The sequence below is a fragment of the Pseudopipra pipra genome, chromosome 5 (assembly GCF_036250125.1).
Source record: "Pseudopipra pipra isolate bDixPip1 chromosome 5, bDixPip1.hap1, whole genome shotgun sequence".
NCBI classification, from domain to species: domain Eukaryota; kingdom Metazoa; phylum Chordata; class Aves; order Passeriformes; family Pipridae; genus Pseudopipra; species Pseudopipra pipra.
Window position 1 is genome coordinate 29,466,508 of NC_087553.1, and position 17,130 is coordinate 29,483,637.

At 34.6% G+C, this 17,130-nt stretch overlaps 1 protein-coding gene across 6 annotated transcripts in view; it reads right to left on the reverse strand.

Moving 5' to 3' along the window:
• CFAP54 (cilia and flagella associated protein 54) overlaps positions 1-17,130 on the reverse strand; it is a 105,749-nt gene that overhangs the window by 53,528 nt on the left and 35,091 nt on the right. For 4 of the 6 annotated variants that reach the window (XM_064655399.1, XM_064655397.1, XM_064655398.1 and 1 more), the window contains exons 23-32: positions 15,781-15,963; positions 14,648-14,790; positions 11,942-12,089; positions 10,792-10,947; positions 9,027-9,149; positions 6,841-6,984; positions 5,248-5,344; positions 2,208-2,297; positions 1,418-1,544; positions 522-618 (exon numbers count right to left, since the gene is read on the reverse strand). In XM_064655399.1, coding sequence (XP_064511469.1) covers positions 522-618; positions 1,418-1,544; positions 2,208-2,297; positions 5,248-5,344; positions 6,841-6,984; positions 9,027-9,149; positions 10,792-10,947; positions 11,942-12,089; positions 14,648-14,790; positions 15,781-15,963 — 1,308 coding nt within the window. The remainder of the gene's footprint in view (positions 1-521; positions 619-1,417; positions 1,545-2,207; positions 2,298-5,247; positions 5,345-6,840; positions 6,985-9,026; positions 9,150-10,791; positions 10,948-11,941; positions 12,090-14,647; positions 14,791-15,780; positions 15,964-17,130) is intronic. The other 2 variants (XM_064655400.1, XM_064655396.1) reach the window with 1 other exon arrangement.

Below are 17,130 nucleotides of genomic sequence, written 5' to 3' on the forward strand. Positions count from 1 at the left end.
TTCCTCCAAAACAATACAAATCCATTAAGATTATTCTTACCTTCCAATAAAAACAACAATTTATTTTAAAATAATTCTGAACAAAAAGTCTTTACAGTGCAACTAGAATATCTGCACAAGGAGTTAACCATGAACAACTATTCATGAAAAAGTGTATGCACAATATACTGTACAAAAAGGCCTGAGCTGATCTCCTTTTCTTCATGTGAGGGTACCTAAGGCTTTTCCTATTAATATTATGGGTTTTTAAAGGGAGGTGAGGAAAGTTTCCATTGATTTTTTAATGCATTACTCTGACTCATCTCAAATTCTCACAATCGGTCTTTCAGATAAATCTCATGCCAACTTTTCTTCCTGGTTTTAGGAATCCAGAGGTGAGCTGAGGACTAGAGTTTGTATCCCAAATTTTAGCAATTCTGCATGTCTCTCGTTGAGGTTTTTATGAGACGATTTTTAGAAATTTATTTTTGTGCTTATTGCTGCCCAGGAAAAACACACGACTCCTTAAAAATAAAACTCACTTTCTCAGCTCCTGTAGTGCGTTTGCCTTCTTGCAGAGGGAGAGAACTTGCTTCTTGTGTTGAAATTCCATTACTACATAGAATGATGTCATTCCTCCTGACAAAAAAAAATTGTTAAAATCATCATCATCATCATTACAATCATCATGTTAAACTCCTTCCATCATGTTAAACTCCTGTCTTTGGGAACATAAAGAGCACATGCAATTCGTATTTCATTGGCAGTTTTAAAATCAGTAGACTTTCTTTCCTTCCTTCCCTTCAGAAAATAGGAAGTGCTCACCTTCAAGGTTTATTACAGAAATCTGAATTTGTAAGTAACAACACTCTCACCTTCCTAACTCCTAGTAAAACAAAACAGTTTCTTTCACTACCCAAATTAGACTACAGAATTCTGCAAAGAACTTCTTCTTGTCCAATTTTTTTGCAGCAAAAGTTGCCTTTTAACAGCAATTCCTGTTCCCTAAAATATATATCTCCTTTTTGTTGATGATTTTCCATTCAGATTTTAGAAATACCAGGGTGCACTCCTAAAACAGTTGAAGTTCTTTGGGATCCTTTCAAGTGAGTACCTACAATTTGGTTCCACTTTTCTGTATAGAATTTTTTTTGTGACACTATAGGTAGGCCCTGATCAGTTTGTTTTTGATTTAACTCACCATACTCTTCTAATGGCAAATGCCCATAATATTATGTCTCTATGCATAGTCAGGTTACAACACAGTGTTTACTGTAGCTATATAATCCTCTGTGTTCACGGAACTTCTGCAGACTAGAAGTCATGGAAATTACTACAGATGGGTCTTCAACCAGGTATAACTTATAGTTGCTGCTGTAACTGTGACTCTGGTGAACCTAAGTAGTAGTTTTTTGCTACTACTATAACAGAGATCTACCTTTTCAAGTAATCTTGCACATTGTCTGCCCATTCCAGAAGGCACTGAAACTTCTCCTCATTCAGAACTTTTTGCAAAAGTTGAACAAAGAACTCAAGAAAACGTGATTGGTTTCTGAATTTAATCACTGCAATAAAGTGACAGATAACACAGGTTTTGTATTTATGCTGTAAAAGGATTCTGAATTCAGCTACAAGTACAGCTATGTAAGTCTTAAAGCACATATTTATATCATGTTGCATGCTTATGAAGAAAAGTCATACTGATACTGAAATCAGAGATACACAATAGCAATTGTTAAGTACTTCCTCTTGTTGGGAATCCAGACTCACAAGCTCAGTCTATTTACACTCTTAGAATGACAAGCTTTCTAGGGACAGAGACTTATGTGAATTTCTCTTCCAGTAAAACAATTAAATGTGGAAATGCAGTACCCCAATTTAAGAAGAACGTTTCATACAAACAGAATTTTTAAAAACTTGGCGCTATTTTATTTTTTTTAAAATTAGCTCATTTCTAAGGTTACTAGAAAATAAACATCATTCAATTTAAAATATTAGTATTTTATATACTTAGCCTCAACATCCAAAATGATTTGTTGCGTACACTTCTATATGTGACTATACTAAGAACTTCTTATAGGTTATGTTTCACTTCATTTTGTTTATTTGAGAACCAAATGAAGATAACATTTCCAAGAGCTTATTTCAAGCAAAAACAAGACAGTTTTACTGACAACTTTCTAAAGTAAAGAAGCCTTTACAATTAAAATAAACACCAATTATCCTACCTTCTCGATAAGCACGATCTGATTTCCAACATGAAATTACAGGGTAGAGGAACAAAGGATATTCCTTTCCCGTAAGCTGTGATCCACGAGCTAGATCTATAACCAAATCAAATCCGTTATGATAAGCAGTGATACTGTGCAATAGAAATTCTACCAGGAACCGTAATTGAAGACTAGAAAAATTCTTCTTTAGCACAGAGTTTGCTTTTAAATCTCTCACTGTCATCCAGTGAGAAATTCAAATGCTTGCTTTTTTCTTCTAACAGAAGTAGCTATGCAACTTAAATAATGAAGAGCTTAAAGATAAGACTGATGAACTTCCAGCTACTAGACTAATAAGGAGAATGTCTGGAGTTCACCAGAGGTCTAACAAAGATCCATGCAAATCATATGTAGAGGATAATGTGCAGAAAGAACAGGTCAAAAAATGTATTTAAGGCTATATAGCATGAACTGATCACAAGATGCTACTAGTGACCAGTACTTACATACATGCTCCTCATATGGATAGCATAGGTAGGGAAAGGATTTTTTTTCTTAATCTAAATATTTACATAAATATATGTCTACAAAAGTGTTTATATTATATGATATATTTTATTATATAAATGTAAATAATATATACAATATATAGATATAATTAGTATATATAATACATAGGACAATAACTTGGATTCAAGCTTCTGAGAGTTAAATGTAACTGCATTATCAGCTGATGAGCACCAGAACAATGTTACATGTGCTAGTTGTTATTTTGCCTTGATAAAGAAACATGACCTTCATATTTTGTGCTTAGGCAAGTCCTGTGGTTGAAAAAGATCAATGCAGCAAGTCCCTGAAAAAAGCGAGGTTAAAAGTACTCTCTGGAACAAGTTGTAATAATGGATCAATAGCTACACCTTCCAGTGATAGCCGTCAGTTTAAGTCTGTTGAATGCAAATAATGTCCAACCAAATAGGACAGCCAGCAGGAAAGCAGACTTTTAAAAATTTTCTTCTTAGGACAATTCACACCATTTGTTAGTACTCTCTCTTATTTGATAAGTTCAAAAATATATTGCTTCAAATAAGCATTTTCACCAAGAATAATACCTTCCAAAAATGTTTAAATGGAAAAAGATTTGAAATTCCAGAATTTAAATTGTACTGTGTATGAAACATTTTGGTTTTCACTTCTTTTGAAAAAGGCAGATGCAGCTCTTTTCCATTTTTCTTGTAGATTGTGTTGGTTCCACTTTTAACGATTTCCCATGACAAGTTTTTTTCCAAAATATTTTTAGCAGCATGCCTTACAGGTGTCCACATTGTCCTAAAACATATTTGTAAGGACAGCTGTAAGCTCTGCTTGGCCTCAGCAAAAGGCTTCTTCTCAATTTGTATCCTGAAACTTATTGACAAATACACTATTTCAGCAACAGAGCAGACTTCAGAGATCAAGTATTTGCCAACTACTGAAAATGTGTTCTTTCCTAACTGATCAGTCCATTAATTTAACTTTCTATTAAGTAACAATAGAACAACTTTTTTTAAGTAATCAATGTAATTTTCAATTAACTAACAGAATTCTTTCATTCTGTAACTTGTTCTGCAGGAATGCAGGCAATTCAATGTCAGCAGCAAAAATGAAGGATCACTACACTGATGAATGGAATTTTTGCATTGCTCTTTATGCTTTCTCTTCTGAGACGAATGCATATACAGAGATGATGGACAATAACTAGAACATGAGCCATCAGTGTGGTCTTGCAGCAAAGGCCAGTTGCATACTGGGCTATACTAGAAACAGCACAGCCAGTGAGTCAAGGGAAATGACTATTCCCCTCTATTCAGCACTTGTCATACCACATCCAGATTACTGTGTTTGGTTTTGGACACTATAGTACAAGAACTGACATACCAGAGGAAGTCCAGTGAAGGACAACCAAGATGATAAGGAGCTACAGTGCACAACAAAGCAAGACGAGGCTGAGGGAATTCGATTTATTCAGTCTTAAGAAGGGAAGGCTTAGAGCAGTCTACACCTACCTAATGGGAAAAATATAGAATGTGGAGACAGACTATCCTCACTGGTAGCAAAACAAACAATAGAAACAAGCTGGAAATCAGACAGATCCAAACAGATATAAAGAAAAACCTTTCAACCCATAAGGGTGGTCAACTATAGAAACAGGTTGCCCATGAAGGTTGCAAAATATCTTTCTTCATAGAGATTCAAAACTTGACAAGTCTGAAAGCAACCTGATCTAATTGTACCTCTTTTGACAAGGGGATTGGAATAAATACCTTCCAGAAATCCCTTCCCAGCTAAATTATTCTCCAATTCTATCCAGGTTCCAAGGAGTACAAGATGTCATGCAAATATAATGGAAAAAAAATTAGTAGTGGCTCAGAGTGGCTCTTAAGTTCTAACCAAATTTTCTTTATAATTCCTACTTATTAATTCATCTAACTTTGGCAGAATTATTAGCGTGAAAATTCTTATGCTTAATCCAGACTCTAAGATATTTCAAAGTTGATATACTCATTCCTGAGCTACAAGGTAGTTATATGCTAGTATATATGCAATTCCTTCACAAAAAGGACAGTTTCTGGGAACTTTCTTCAGGAAGTGTTTTCTCTCGTAAAATTTCCTGCAGTGGTCATTGCTACTAGCACTGGTAGAGTACTAAGACATGTTATAAATGTACAGTGGTCTTTGCCACTGCATTTTCTGATTTAGGAAGATAGAGCAAGCCTAAATAACATGGAACCTGATTTACACAGACTGGGAGAACATACATATTTGCAGAATAACCACAAATGAACATTCCTTCGAAAGCAGAAATGAGTGTTCTGGTGAAAATTATGAAAAATATGATTAAAGGTCATTACACACATCACTACCAGGTATAAATAAGATCACTGCCATTATTTTATTATTTTGGTTGATTTATCATGAAAGAGATAAGAAATAAAAGTATTTCTTAGGTAAATATTTTTTACATATAAAGCATAGAAAACTCCATAGAAAAATGTAAGAAGTGTGTCAATACTACACCCACCTGGTTCTGTCAGTCTGAGGAGATCTGATTCAAGAGTGCTTAGATTTTCTGTTGCTTTTGCCATTGCAGCTAAATGGGACGCCCTTGAAGAACTGGCCTGAAATATCCAATACTTTGTTATAAAAGCTTAGCTTTAACTTAACTAAAACCAGCATGTCAATAGTGGGATTTAGGTTAGATCTGAAGTCTTCTGAATCTATATCTGATAATTTCGTCAATATTCTCTCATTTTTCTTTTGAAGTGAAATAAAAACGTGTTCATGATTTTTTTTAGTGCAGCATATTTTGTTAAGCAGTCTGTTCAAATATGTTGTTGTCATAGCACCTTAAAATTCTATTTGGTAGTAGAGCAACTCCACTTACTCCCTCGGAGATTAATCAAGAATAAATCATTGACAGGTTTTTGGTTTGGCAAAACATGCCATTTTCCGGAAAACATAATCTTTTTTAGTTTACTTACTGCCTACAGAAATAAAATCTTCCTTTGGAAAGAAAGTTCTTTTTTTTTTTTTAATTCGGTAAAAATATACTTTTCAGTCAGCCCTACTTGGATGAAGATATTATATTGTTTGTTCCTATGATCTTAGATACCTTTCCCTTTTTTGGTATGAACCTGGGAGCAGCTAACACAAACTCAGTAATAAACAATAGACAAAATTTTGACCAGTGTTCTACAGAAACTCTTCCCTGTAAGCCAATTGACTTTTTGTCTCTCTTTAATATATCTCCATTTCATGCCCCCACTGCTTCCTTTCTTCCTCTCTCATTTATTCTACTTTCTTACCTCTTTTTCAAATCTCCTCTTCAGTAAAATCTCTTTTTAAGATTGTTTTAAAAAAACCCAGAACAGTATGGAGAATCAATATTTTACTCTGATTCTCAGTTGCAGGAAATCCTCACAACCTTCTGCATCTCTTTATAATTGAAGTGCTACGGTCTTTGAGGTTGGAAGTTCTTCCTCGAGATATATTTTTCAGTCCACACAATTCCTAAGATACACCTATAGACTCAGCTTCAAGCAGCTTCTACACACAGTGAAATGCTAAATTTCTGCACTACTTGGGGTATTTTTGCTCTTCTTTACTTAAACAATTATTTAATTGTTCTTTTTCTGTCTAATATAGCATTCTTGGAAACTATATGTGAAGATCATTTAGTGATGCTTGTATAAGCATCTGCAGAAGCCTCTTGGCTCTGAACAGTAATATTGCTAACCCCTTTCCAGTTCAACAAGATCCTGTACACACTGCAATTTTATCCTGATCTTAACAAAGATGGCTACAATTAAATAGAAACCTTTCAGCTGTACTTTGGGAACTTCTATTCTGCAAGGAAACTCTTCTTCCATACAATCACTTCTGAAGTGCCCAGAGAGGTTGTAGACTCTCCATTCCTGGAGGTGTTCAAGACCTGGTTGGATGGGGCCCTGAGCAATCTGCTCATGGCAGGGGCATTGGAACTATATGATCCTTAAGGACCCTTACAACCCAAACCATTCTATGATTCTAAAACAAAAAAATGAATAAATCTAGTCCTCAAAATAATACAATACAGCATTTGGAGAAAATAAAAAGTAAAAAACAGAGCAACTACTTTTACTTCTTTGCTAGTGTGTGTTTCTTCAGTTTTCATAGCTCCAGACAGGCAGAGTGAGACTGTTGTTGAGGAATCCAACAATTTTTTCCCATAGTTAATGATAATTACTGCAAGTCCATATTCTTTCCATGAACGTAGTACCTATTAAAGAATCATCTGTTATATATATTTTTGTTTACATAACACGTATTTTTCATTATTGTCTACTTACAATTGTCAAAATGCATGAATATTAGAAATAGAAATTAATTACTTAATACTCAAGTTTCTTTTAATTAAAAAATAAAGACTATAGACCTGTAAAATAATTGGAATTGCAGATATATTATCTATGTGTTCTACTTCTGCTTAGCCTATCCCTCAGAGAATGGAAGCATCTATTTCTGTGATTGACACTCTCCCTGTTCTCAGGCAGAACTGCTATCAAAGAACATAAAGGGTAACTAAATGATCCTCATTTACCTCTCTGGTATCAAGGGCACATTTTAAAATCCCAACTGTATTAGTGAAAGGAGTGGTGACATTTATTTTTAAGTTACAAAATTTATAAATTAACAGTATAGGGAATGTTTTTAGATGGCTTTATCTTGTTGAGATAGAGCTCTAAAGGCCCAAGTGCTTTCTACTATATGCAAGCTAGCTTCAAGTAAGGATGTTTGCCTTTGCAATACTAAATAAGTGTATAGATTACCTTAGCATGAGTACAGTACATGAGCTGACTGTAACTCAAAAGAAAATCATGTACCATGATTTAATCAGAAGCATTTGTAATTCACTCATTCTGTTTACTATTCTGTATGCTATTCTGTTGAAACACTACCTCTAAGGAAAAAAAATCAGCAACATAAGTGACAGTCACTTAGCTGAGGAATCCAACAACAAACAAACACTTTATCAAGGTTTCAAGGTTCCTAACAGGCTTTATTTGCCTTTATAGCATCCACCTGGGCGCCCCCCGCCCCGTGGGACCAGGAGCTCCCTCTCAGCTCAAGCCTAAATCTACAGTCCCTGCCAGCTCCTGTGTATCATGAATGCTGGTCTCCAACTTGGTCCAAGCCATGCCTGGGCCTGGCAATGGATCCTCTGGACTGGGCACCCGACCCACGGACCAACTTCTCAGCTTGATCTCAGACTGTTCCTATTGTGAGGCACCAGCCTGCTGGGCTATTTTTGATCCTATCTAAACTTACCACACCTTAGCCTGACCTGTGGACTGACTTTCCAGCTTCAGTTCTGACCTGCCTCATCATCACGAACTCATCTGATAATCTGGGCTCCTGGTTGAACCTGACCACTAGGTGCTGCCCTGCCAGACATAGCATTGCCCTTGGCTCTCAGCCTCACAGCCATGAAATATTTGATTCATACAACTGGGTCTTCTTGCAGACAACTTTTAGGGTCATTTGATATTGATCTGGTCTTGTGAGGTGAGCACAGAGATTTAGCTCCTATAAGACCAGGGTAAAGAATTACCAACACTGGAATCCCTCAAACCATTAGCCACAGCTCAGTTTCACTATGAGCTCTTAGTTAAGGCATACTCAAAGCTAGAGGAAAGCTGACTTTTTCAGTATCATACATTTATGATGGTGAGTAATTTAACTGCAGCATGTCTCTGTACTTGAGGAAAAAAATCCAGTACCGTCTTTCTCCTTATCTCACTAAATAGATTGAGTATCTGAATCATAAATGTCATCTACAGATATATATTATGGCTAAAATTCAAGGTGTTTATATTTCTGCCAGCATGTGAGACAAATAATACAAACTCTCTCATATCAAATTAGCAAATAAACCAGAAATGTTAATCTGATTAAAACTACAAATATGGCTTATTTGCAGTAAGTAGACTTTTAAACTCATATATTACATATAGGCCTTACTGAAAATAGTACTACCTTAAATGTAAAAATACACACAATGACATAAAATATAGATTTGATGTCATGGAGTAATAGCTTCAGTCTATTTTCTGAACAAATTAATACTAAAAAGTCAAAATGTTATTATTATATAAAATGCATTGATACAAACATACTAATAAATATTTGTATACCTTTACTATTTAAGAGTGCTGGTTCTCTAAGATATCATTCTGAAGGCCAGCTTACTAAATCTCGTTTTTTTCTCTAAATGACAAGAGCTGTATCTCAAATTAAGCTCTAAGCACAATAATGCCATACCTTTGCTGTATAAAATGAAGTACAAGCTATCATATGCTGAATACTCTCATAACATCCTTCTTGTCTCCTCTGCAAAATATCACTTGGAATTTCTTGGAGGACAGCCAAGCACTTAATGAGAATCTGTAAATACAAGGGTTAAAACAAAGTTTGGAGTCTGCCACACACTCACAAGCCTGTACCTCTGTACAATTTATTGTATTTGATGGTGAACTTTAAAAATACTTCGAAATCTAATGGATAAAATCAATGTTAACTCTACAAGTGCCAAAAATAAAATTTCCATTTAATTTAACCGTGTCAAGATTTCAATCATAACCCTTTGGAATAAATGACATGGTCACATAAAATCACAGATGTTAAATTTACAGATAGATGATAGATATTTTTGCTGATTCAATTAACATAAAATCCAAGAATGCTTAATTCAGTGAGATGACATACTACTTCTACTGGAGGACTGCTTAAAAAGATATCAAAATGGTCAGAATTTCAAATGAAATTAAAATATTTCCTGTATGCTGTAAAAATAAAATACTTCTTTGCACCATTTTTGTCTATCAGATATGAAAAGAACATGTGACTAAATTATTTTCACTTAAATTAGGAAATCTGAAACAGGAGCCATTTCCAGTGGCTAGCTGTTCCTTTAGCAGGTCATGACAGCCAATAAGTTCTTAAGAAAGAGGCTACCCCTAATTAAATAGATTATATTTTTATTCTAAACATTCTTCTAAAAACTTCTCAGGGCCCTCAGTCCTCCAGTAGTTCTCCCCTGAGCATCCTCTCTTGAGACATCCCCTCATATCTTCTCCTCAAGGGCCCAAGAGTCCCAGTTAAACTCAAACACAAGCCTTCAGTCCCTGCTTGAGCTGTGGTATTGGTGTGCTGGTCTTCAGTTCTTTCTCCTGGATAGACCTCAGACTTGTGTTGTAGCCTTGTCTCCAGTCTCTGGCTCCAACTCCTGCAGCTCCTGACTTTTTTGCATGGATGAAGCCCAGGCAAGCCCAATAACTTCACCTTCTCTGGACTGTCAGTGGATCCTCTTACCCATGCCCTGCTCTGTCTGCCATGTTCAGATGCTGCTAGTCTGTGCCTTGTCTGCAGTGCAGTTACCTCATCCTTTCTCACAGAGCAAACATGCTCTTACTGCTGCCCCCTAACAAAGCTACCTAATTAGAGGAGGAAAAAATTGCACCTTTCTACTGTATCCTCGCTGAATCTAAAAAACACATCTGCTGCTTCAGAAACGACAGGAAAGGATTCAGGCACTCTGTTTTCAAAGAAAAGGTGCTTGCCTCTGGAAAGGAGCACATGCCTGAAAACTAAAGACTGCATTAACAAAACATTGAATAGATTTCTTTTTTTAAGAAGAAACTTGTATATGAAGCAAACATTCAAAAAAAAAAAAAACCCAACAAAAAACCCCATACACAAATTCCTCAAAATTGCCATCTGCAAATAACATTCAAGTAGAAGTTACATCATAGATTCTGCTATAGTTTAAAATACCAACAAATAATCCTGAAGAAACAATCAATATTCTGCAGTTCCCTTGTTATACCTGAGACCAGAATGTGTGCAGCCTACACTGAACATATATGCATTGGGGACACATAAAACTATAAAAGACTTTTCTTTCATCAGCTATTGAGAACTCGAAGCCTAGATATTTAGCTCTCCCATTGTACTCTCTATTATAAGTTTAATTTGAATCACTGTAACTGCATGGCTTGAGAGCTGCTTTGTCTTAAAATGCTCTCACCTGAACTACTGGCACTGAAGAAATCTTGTGATAAATAAGTGGAGCAAGGAGACCATAACATTGTACAACAGACTGCAGGGTGTAACTTGCATCATTCAACCAGCTGCTAAGTTCAATTGCCACAGTCATTGTTTCACATTCTGCTAATCTAGCAACCTGTAAAAGAAAAAACACTTTTTGATTTAAATATGAATTCTGTTGCTTTAAATCATTTGAGAGTGGAAGAAGACAAATGTTACTGCAGTTTCAAAAGCAGCATAAGCAGCAAGTAAGATGAAAGTTTAAAAATTAATTTACATTGACACCTGTTAGAAGTGTATTAAAAATGTGATATTATTCATGATTCTAAAGGAAACAATTTCTCTTGATCTAATTGTGCACTCTGAGTTTGCTCATATAATTTACAAAATCTGGTTAACAAACTCAGCCTGTGTGGAGTGGAAATTTCACGTGCTAACCTCTCAGAGTAGGGAAGGGAAGGATAACAATTCCTTCCTATCCCTTCAAGTCATCTGCTGAAGTCCTTGCAAGCATGAGTAGATCCAGTAAAATCACCGAGTAATCAACTGCTTGCATTTTTTACAAGATAAGTACTTCAGCAAAGAAAATAATAGAATAGGAATGTAATAATACAGAAGGCAAAGCTTTATTATCCAAAAAAAAAGGGTTTTTTTGGTCATTAATATGCCATTATACCATAAAGAAGTCCGAAATAAGGTAGAAGACAATCAGTATATTAAAACCATGAAATCCTGTTAGAAGTTAAATCTTAATTAAAATATATGTATTAAATAGCAGAAATGTTTAAAATTAAAAATTCAAGGTACATCTTAGTAGGACTAAAGTAACAATTATTATATTTCTTTCTTAAATTATAATCTACCATCACTGAAGTCAAGGAAAATTCTTTCTCAGTAGGAACCAGTGGGCTTTGGATCAGGCAATAACTGATTCAGAAACCATCATTCCAGCAGGACACAAATAACCAACAGCTTCTAAAGTAGTTCAGAAAGAAAGACCATATAACCCACAGTAAGTGGAGTATTCTGAATATAGGATTAGTAGATTGCAACATCTATCTTGCAATGATGAAATAAAGCTAATCAAAAAGTAAAATCAAACCCAGTGTATTATTTTAAACCACACATACTTGTTCCTTATAAAATATCTCATTGGAAGAGATGGAATCACAGAAGAGTGCTCCTTCCATGACACCAATGTCAGAGACAGCAAATATATTCCTCAGAAAGAGGTACAAGGTAATAGGAGAAGTCTGAGATACAGCTTCAAAACGTAACCTATGAAATACAAGAGCAAAAGAACAGTAAAAGCATGTTAATTATGATTCAGATCCTCACATGCCTGAAACCGCATTATACTAAAATGGAGTCTTTAGTTTCAAAATTATGGACCAAAAGGTTTACTACAGCTTCTTCAGGAAATAAGATTTATACGTTAAACTGAAAAAAAAGCTTAACATTTCTAAAAAATTAAATAAAAATAATATGACTCCTTTTAAAATTGCTGTCCACTTTCTACTATTCTAAGACAACTTTTCCTTATTTCTCTCATCTAATCCAGTGAAACCTATTTTCAACTTTCTTTGAAAACTTGGGATTCTACAGCTTATTTATTTTCGCTGTCTCCTTTTACACATTAATCTTCTGTATTCTGTCAATGATACATGCAGTTGTGAAGCCCATTACTAAGTATCACTAACAGACTCCTTTACACAAGTGATGTCTTGTATTACAAGACTCAAAAGAATTAATTTTCTTCTGCCTGCTTTTCTGTCCCATTGTTTTTAGTTGGTTTTTTTCTTCCCTGAGGCTAGGGAGGCGTTCGTCCTTGTTATATTTTTTTAATATTTTTGTTACAGTAAAAATCCTATGATTTTGAAGCACAAGAAATAAATTCCTTCTTCTCCCCGATTGCATTTCTTGAAAAAGGCTGAAATTCGAGAAGGAAGATCAAACAGACACATTCACATACTTGACATTACCAAGATATCACCAACAGGGCTTCTGGCTGGAAACAAGAGGTTTTCTTTCCTTCCAGCTCCCTCTGCTGTTTCTTTAGTTCGTGTGTACTTTCAGGTTAGTCCAATTTCTTAGCTACTAATCAGTAAAACTGAAACTGTCTGATACTGCATGTTAATTGTAAAGAAAAAAAAAATAATAGGCTTGGATATAACTGTCAGAAAAGCAGTGAAAATCCCTGAAACTGCTTTGCACATCTATTTAAAATTTTCTGTCTTCATTTGATTTATCTGAAAGACTCATTCAAATGTTATCTCTAGAGCTGCGTGTGTTCAAAGAAAAAATAATTGCATATGAAAAAAATATTAATGAAAAACAAATGCAAAAAACCAGCACAATAATCAGACTTGCATTCCTGCTTTGTTGCCTAGGCCAGGGATAGATTTTAAAAAACTACATAATCATGAAATAGGATGTCTAGTGATTATCTGCCTGCATCAATGCAGTCTGCAGGCTGCCTGTAAATCCCAAATGCTGCCATGGCATGTAACATCAAGACCCTCAGTCAATTTGTATGCTAGTATCAGACACATGGTGGCACTTGAAGGACAGACAGGATATATACCAGTGGTCTGGCTGAGCCTGGAATAACAAGAATACACTTAGACACACTACTTTCTCCCATAACAGGAATCAAAACACACAAAGTCTGTGCTATCTGGTTGCAACCAAACAGCATTGCCATGAGAAAACCAGGGGCTCTGATGCAAGTATATAAAAACAATACAGAGACAAAATTCGCTACGTCTCAGAATAGCTGATTACTGGTTATTCTGTGTGTAAAGAGGAAATGGAAGTATTCTGACAAAGCTTAGAGGAAATCCCTCTAATACCTATTTCTTGAAACAAAGATCTTTATTTCTTCTTTAATTCTTGAAACATTCAAGAACTATTAATACACATGCAATAAAGTTGCTTCTTGTCATTACAATTTCAAGACTAAGCCAGTCTGTCAAACTGAAACAGAGATGCTGTGAAACTTTTCTGTACCTTCTCCACAACTTCGCCAAAACTTTTCTAATGAAAGAATTAGTTTTAAAAGAATTACATACAAGTGAAGATGATTATTTATGTTCAATTCTATTGGATGTTAATTCATTTTCAAAATAATAAATAGTTGACTTACAACTAAAATTATTTTATTACAATATTTCATGTTTATTACTTAAGAAAAATATCTTTTATCTGGGAGTAAATTAAGTTTTCATGTATTTTGATTCTGGATCTATTGAATTTCAGTAAATGCAACCACAAAACTTCTAGCTGGGCTTTGTCATCATGAAAAACCTGTAATATTATGGTTGAATATTTGAAATTTATTTATAAAAGAATTAATTTTAAATACCTCTTCTAAAGCCCTTTTATTATATGCAAAGGTTATTGGCAAATTATATAGCCACTCCAAAACAAAATTAGCAAGCATTTACCTATTTTGAGTGGTGTTCTTGACAAAATTTTCACAATTTCTGAACTCTACTGCTCTCTTAATCTAAAAGTTAATAACTCAGTGCATATTATACATTTTGCATATGAAAATGCATCACACAAAACTAGCACCCACTTTATATGTTTCCCAATTATCTTAAGAAAGCAGTCATTATAAAGAATTAGGTGTGTAAATCTTAGAAGTTCCATAAATAGCAAAAATCCTCTGCTAATTATAAACCACTATATTTTTATAACATATTTCACGCTTCTTTTTTCAGAATGTTTTTCATTTCATAAGCCTTAGCAAAATCGCACAACCTGGAACTCTTTAAAATAAAATGTGCATATCTATAATTAACTATTATTTTAATTTTGTTTTCGCCAGTTACCTTTTTTCAGATATAGTCAAATTACTCCTTGCAGAAATAACAGCTGCATTGGCAGGCAGTGGAGAAGAATTTAAAACAAAATAATCCCACACTGGTGAAAATGCTTCTCTGGCTAACCTAAAGTTTCCAGTCTGATAGGCTACCTACAAAACAAACAAACAAAACTTAGCGAGTTGACATGTTCATCAAATAACCGTGCCAGATCTGATTATAGTATAATGAAGGTTTTAAAACTCCCCCCCAACATGAAAAAATACAATTTCTCTAAGAATATTCTGGCATATTTGAATAAAACACATGTAGTAATAATCTGATTCTATCAATATTAGTTTGGTTCAGATTTAGCATCAGAGAAAGCAAAAGAGCTTCTTGACTGTGGACCAAGGATCTAAGTTCACTTTGTGGAATACTTCACAGGTCTCATGTTGCAGTTTTTGAAAGCATATTATTTCATCTAAGTTTATTTTACTTTCGCTAATAGTGCAGAATGCCCTGCTTCTCTGTATAATGGGATGTAAACAAAGCCAAACAAGTAGGCACAAATTCTTACTCTGGAATATTTTAGGAAATCCTCTAATCATTCCCCACAATCTATCTATAGGGCTAGACAATTTAAGTTTTCTCCATGTTAAATTCTGTTTTAAATATCCTTTATTAAGAACACAGAAAATGATGATGAAGGTCTGAAAGAGTCTTTGTGATCTTCCACAAGACATTACAAAACTAATTTCAATATGAAAATGGTTAGCTTTGATACCTGGTAAGTCCAATCACATTTTTCATGCCATACCTATGACTAATAAGATGATTACTAGTACGTGGTCTCAATCACAAAAATGAAAAAATAAACTATGAAAAAGAAGAAAGAAGTTAAATGCAGACTGAAAAACAGAGACAGAGGTAAGAAAACTATCTGAGAGAGTCCTTTACCCTTAACATGGAATTTTCAATAATTATGAATTGAGAATTGAGTTACTCAGATACACTATTTGTTATGCTGAAATTGTGATTTTTGCCTATCACAAGAAGGTCTGGAGTTTTTAGCAGAGGCAGTTCAGTTTTAGAGCTACCAGTAACAACAAGTAATTACAACCAAACTAAATTATGTGTTTGTTATCAGACTCAAACCCTACCTGAGTTAGATAGGATCGAGCAGTAGTAGCAGAAAGGGGTGGATAAGCAAGGATTGGCTTAGTCATTTCCCCAATTTCACCAATAAGTTTTCCATCAGAAGAATATGCTGCAACTGCAAATACATATTTCTCATTGGCATCTAAGCCCTGTATTTCCAAGAGGCTCTTCCCATCAGCTGGTATCTACCAATAAAAATATTTTCTAGTTACACCTGCTGTACATAGCAAAAACAAATCTCATGTTCTAAACTTTTATTGTTAAAAAAATTATTCAATGATCTTTGATCCAAAGTGCAATCTAGATTGTAATGTTTCCATGTAACACTAGGTTCTTGAAAACAATGAGAAAACAGTGAAATGATATGTGAAAAAAGTATCAGTTTTTTCTGGAATGCTGTTGCATACACAGAACACATAACCTAAGAGAACAGTTAAGTATCAGGAGCTGGACTTTTTCTAAGACACTTTTGTCCATTTGAACATTCACACTGTGATTGTGCATGCTTGCAGTCATTGAGCTGGAAACATTCTGGCCCTGAGCTGTGCTTCCAGAGAAAGAGCATATTGCTCTCCTCCATACATGCCACCTTCTTGTATCAGATATGGGCAGAGGATATCCCAGGTCCTTTCAGGACCTGCTCTGCAAAGAACAGAACTCTCCATGAAGATTTCCAGATATAAAAATGATCACTCAGGTCTGAGACTACAGAAAAATCTGCTGAAAAGGATATGTTGAAGCTTTTTTGCCCCTTTCTTAAATCACAGTATTTGGATGGATCACAGTCGTCATTCAGGAGGACAATCTAATAGCATGCATAAGGGAATGAAAACCAGAACTCTCTCTTGTCTGTGCAGAAACAGCAGAATGTGATCCAAAGAAAAAAGAACAAAACTACACTAATGAAAAACAAAAACAAAACAAAAAAACCCCCAAACAACAACAAAACAAAAAATTTTTTAAAATTTTCAAAAAATTAAGCATCAAATTATAATGAAAAAATAACATAAGACTACCAACACAGTCAACATGATCAATCATGCTCACAGCATGAAAAGGAAAAAGCATGAACCTACAAGTCAATCATGTCTGAACCTGTAGGTTATTGAAGGACTTACATTATCATATTGTCAGAATTAAGTAAGGCAATATCTGGTTAAGAAGAAATGGCTGCTAGAAGTTACGCAATTAAGAAAAATAATAACTTTTTTATCCATTTATAATTTCTCTTTTTTTGAATTCCTGGAGAGAGTAGTGTCTGAAACACACTATAGAAATACACGATATACTTTCTTTTACTTTTGCATTTCTTAGATACCACTCAAAAGAACATAGTTATAACAGAAGGGACA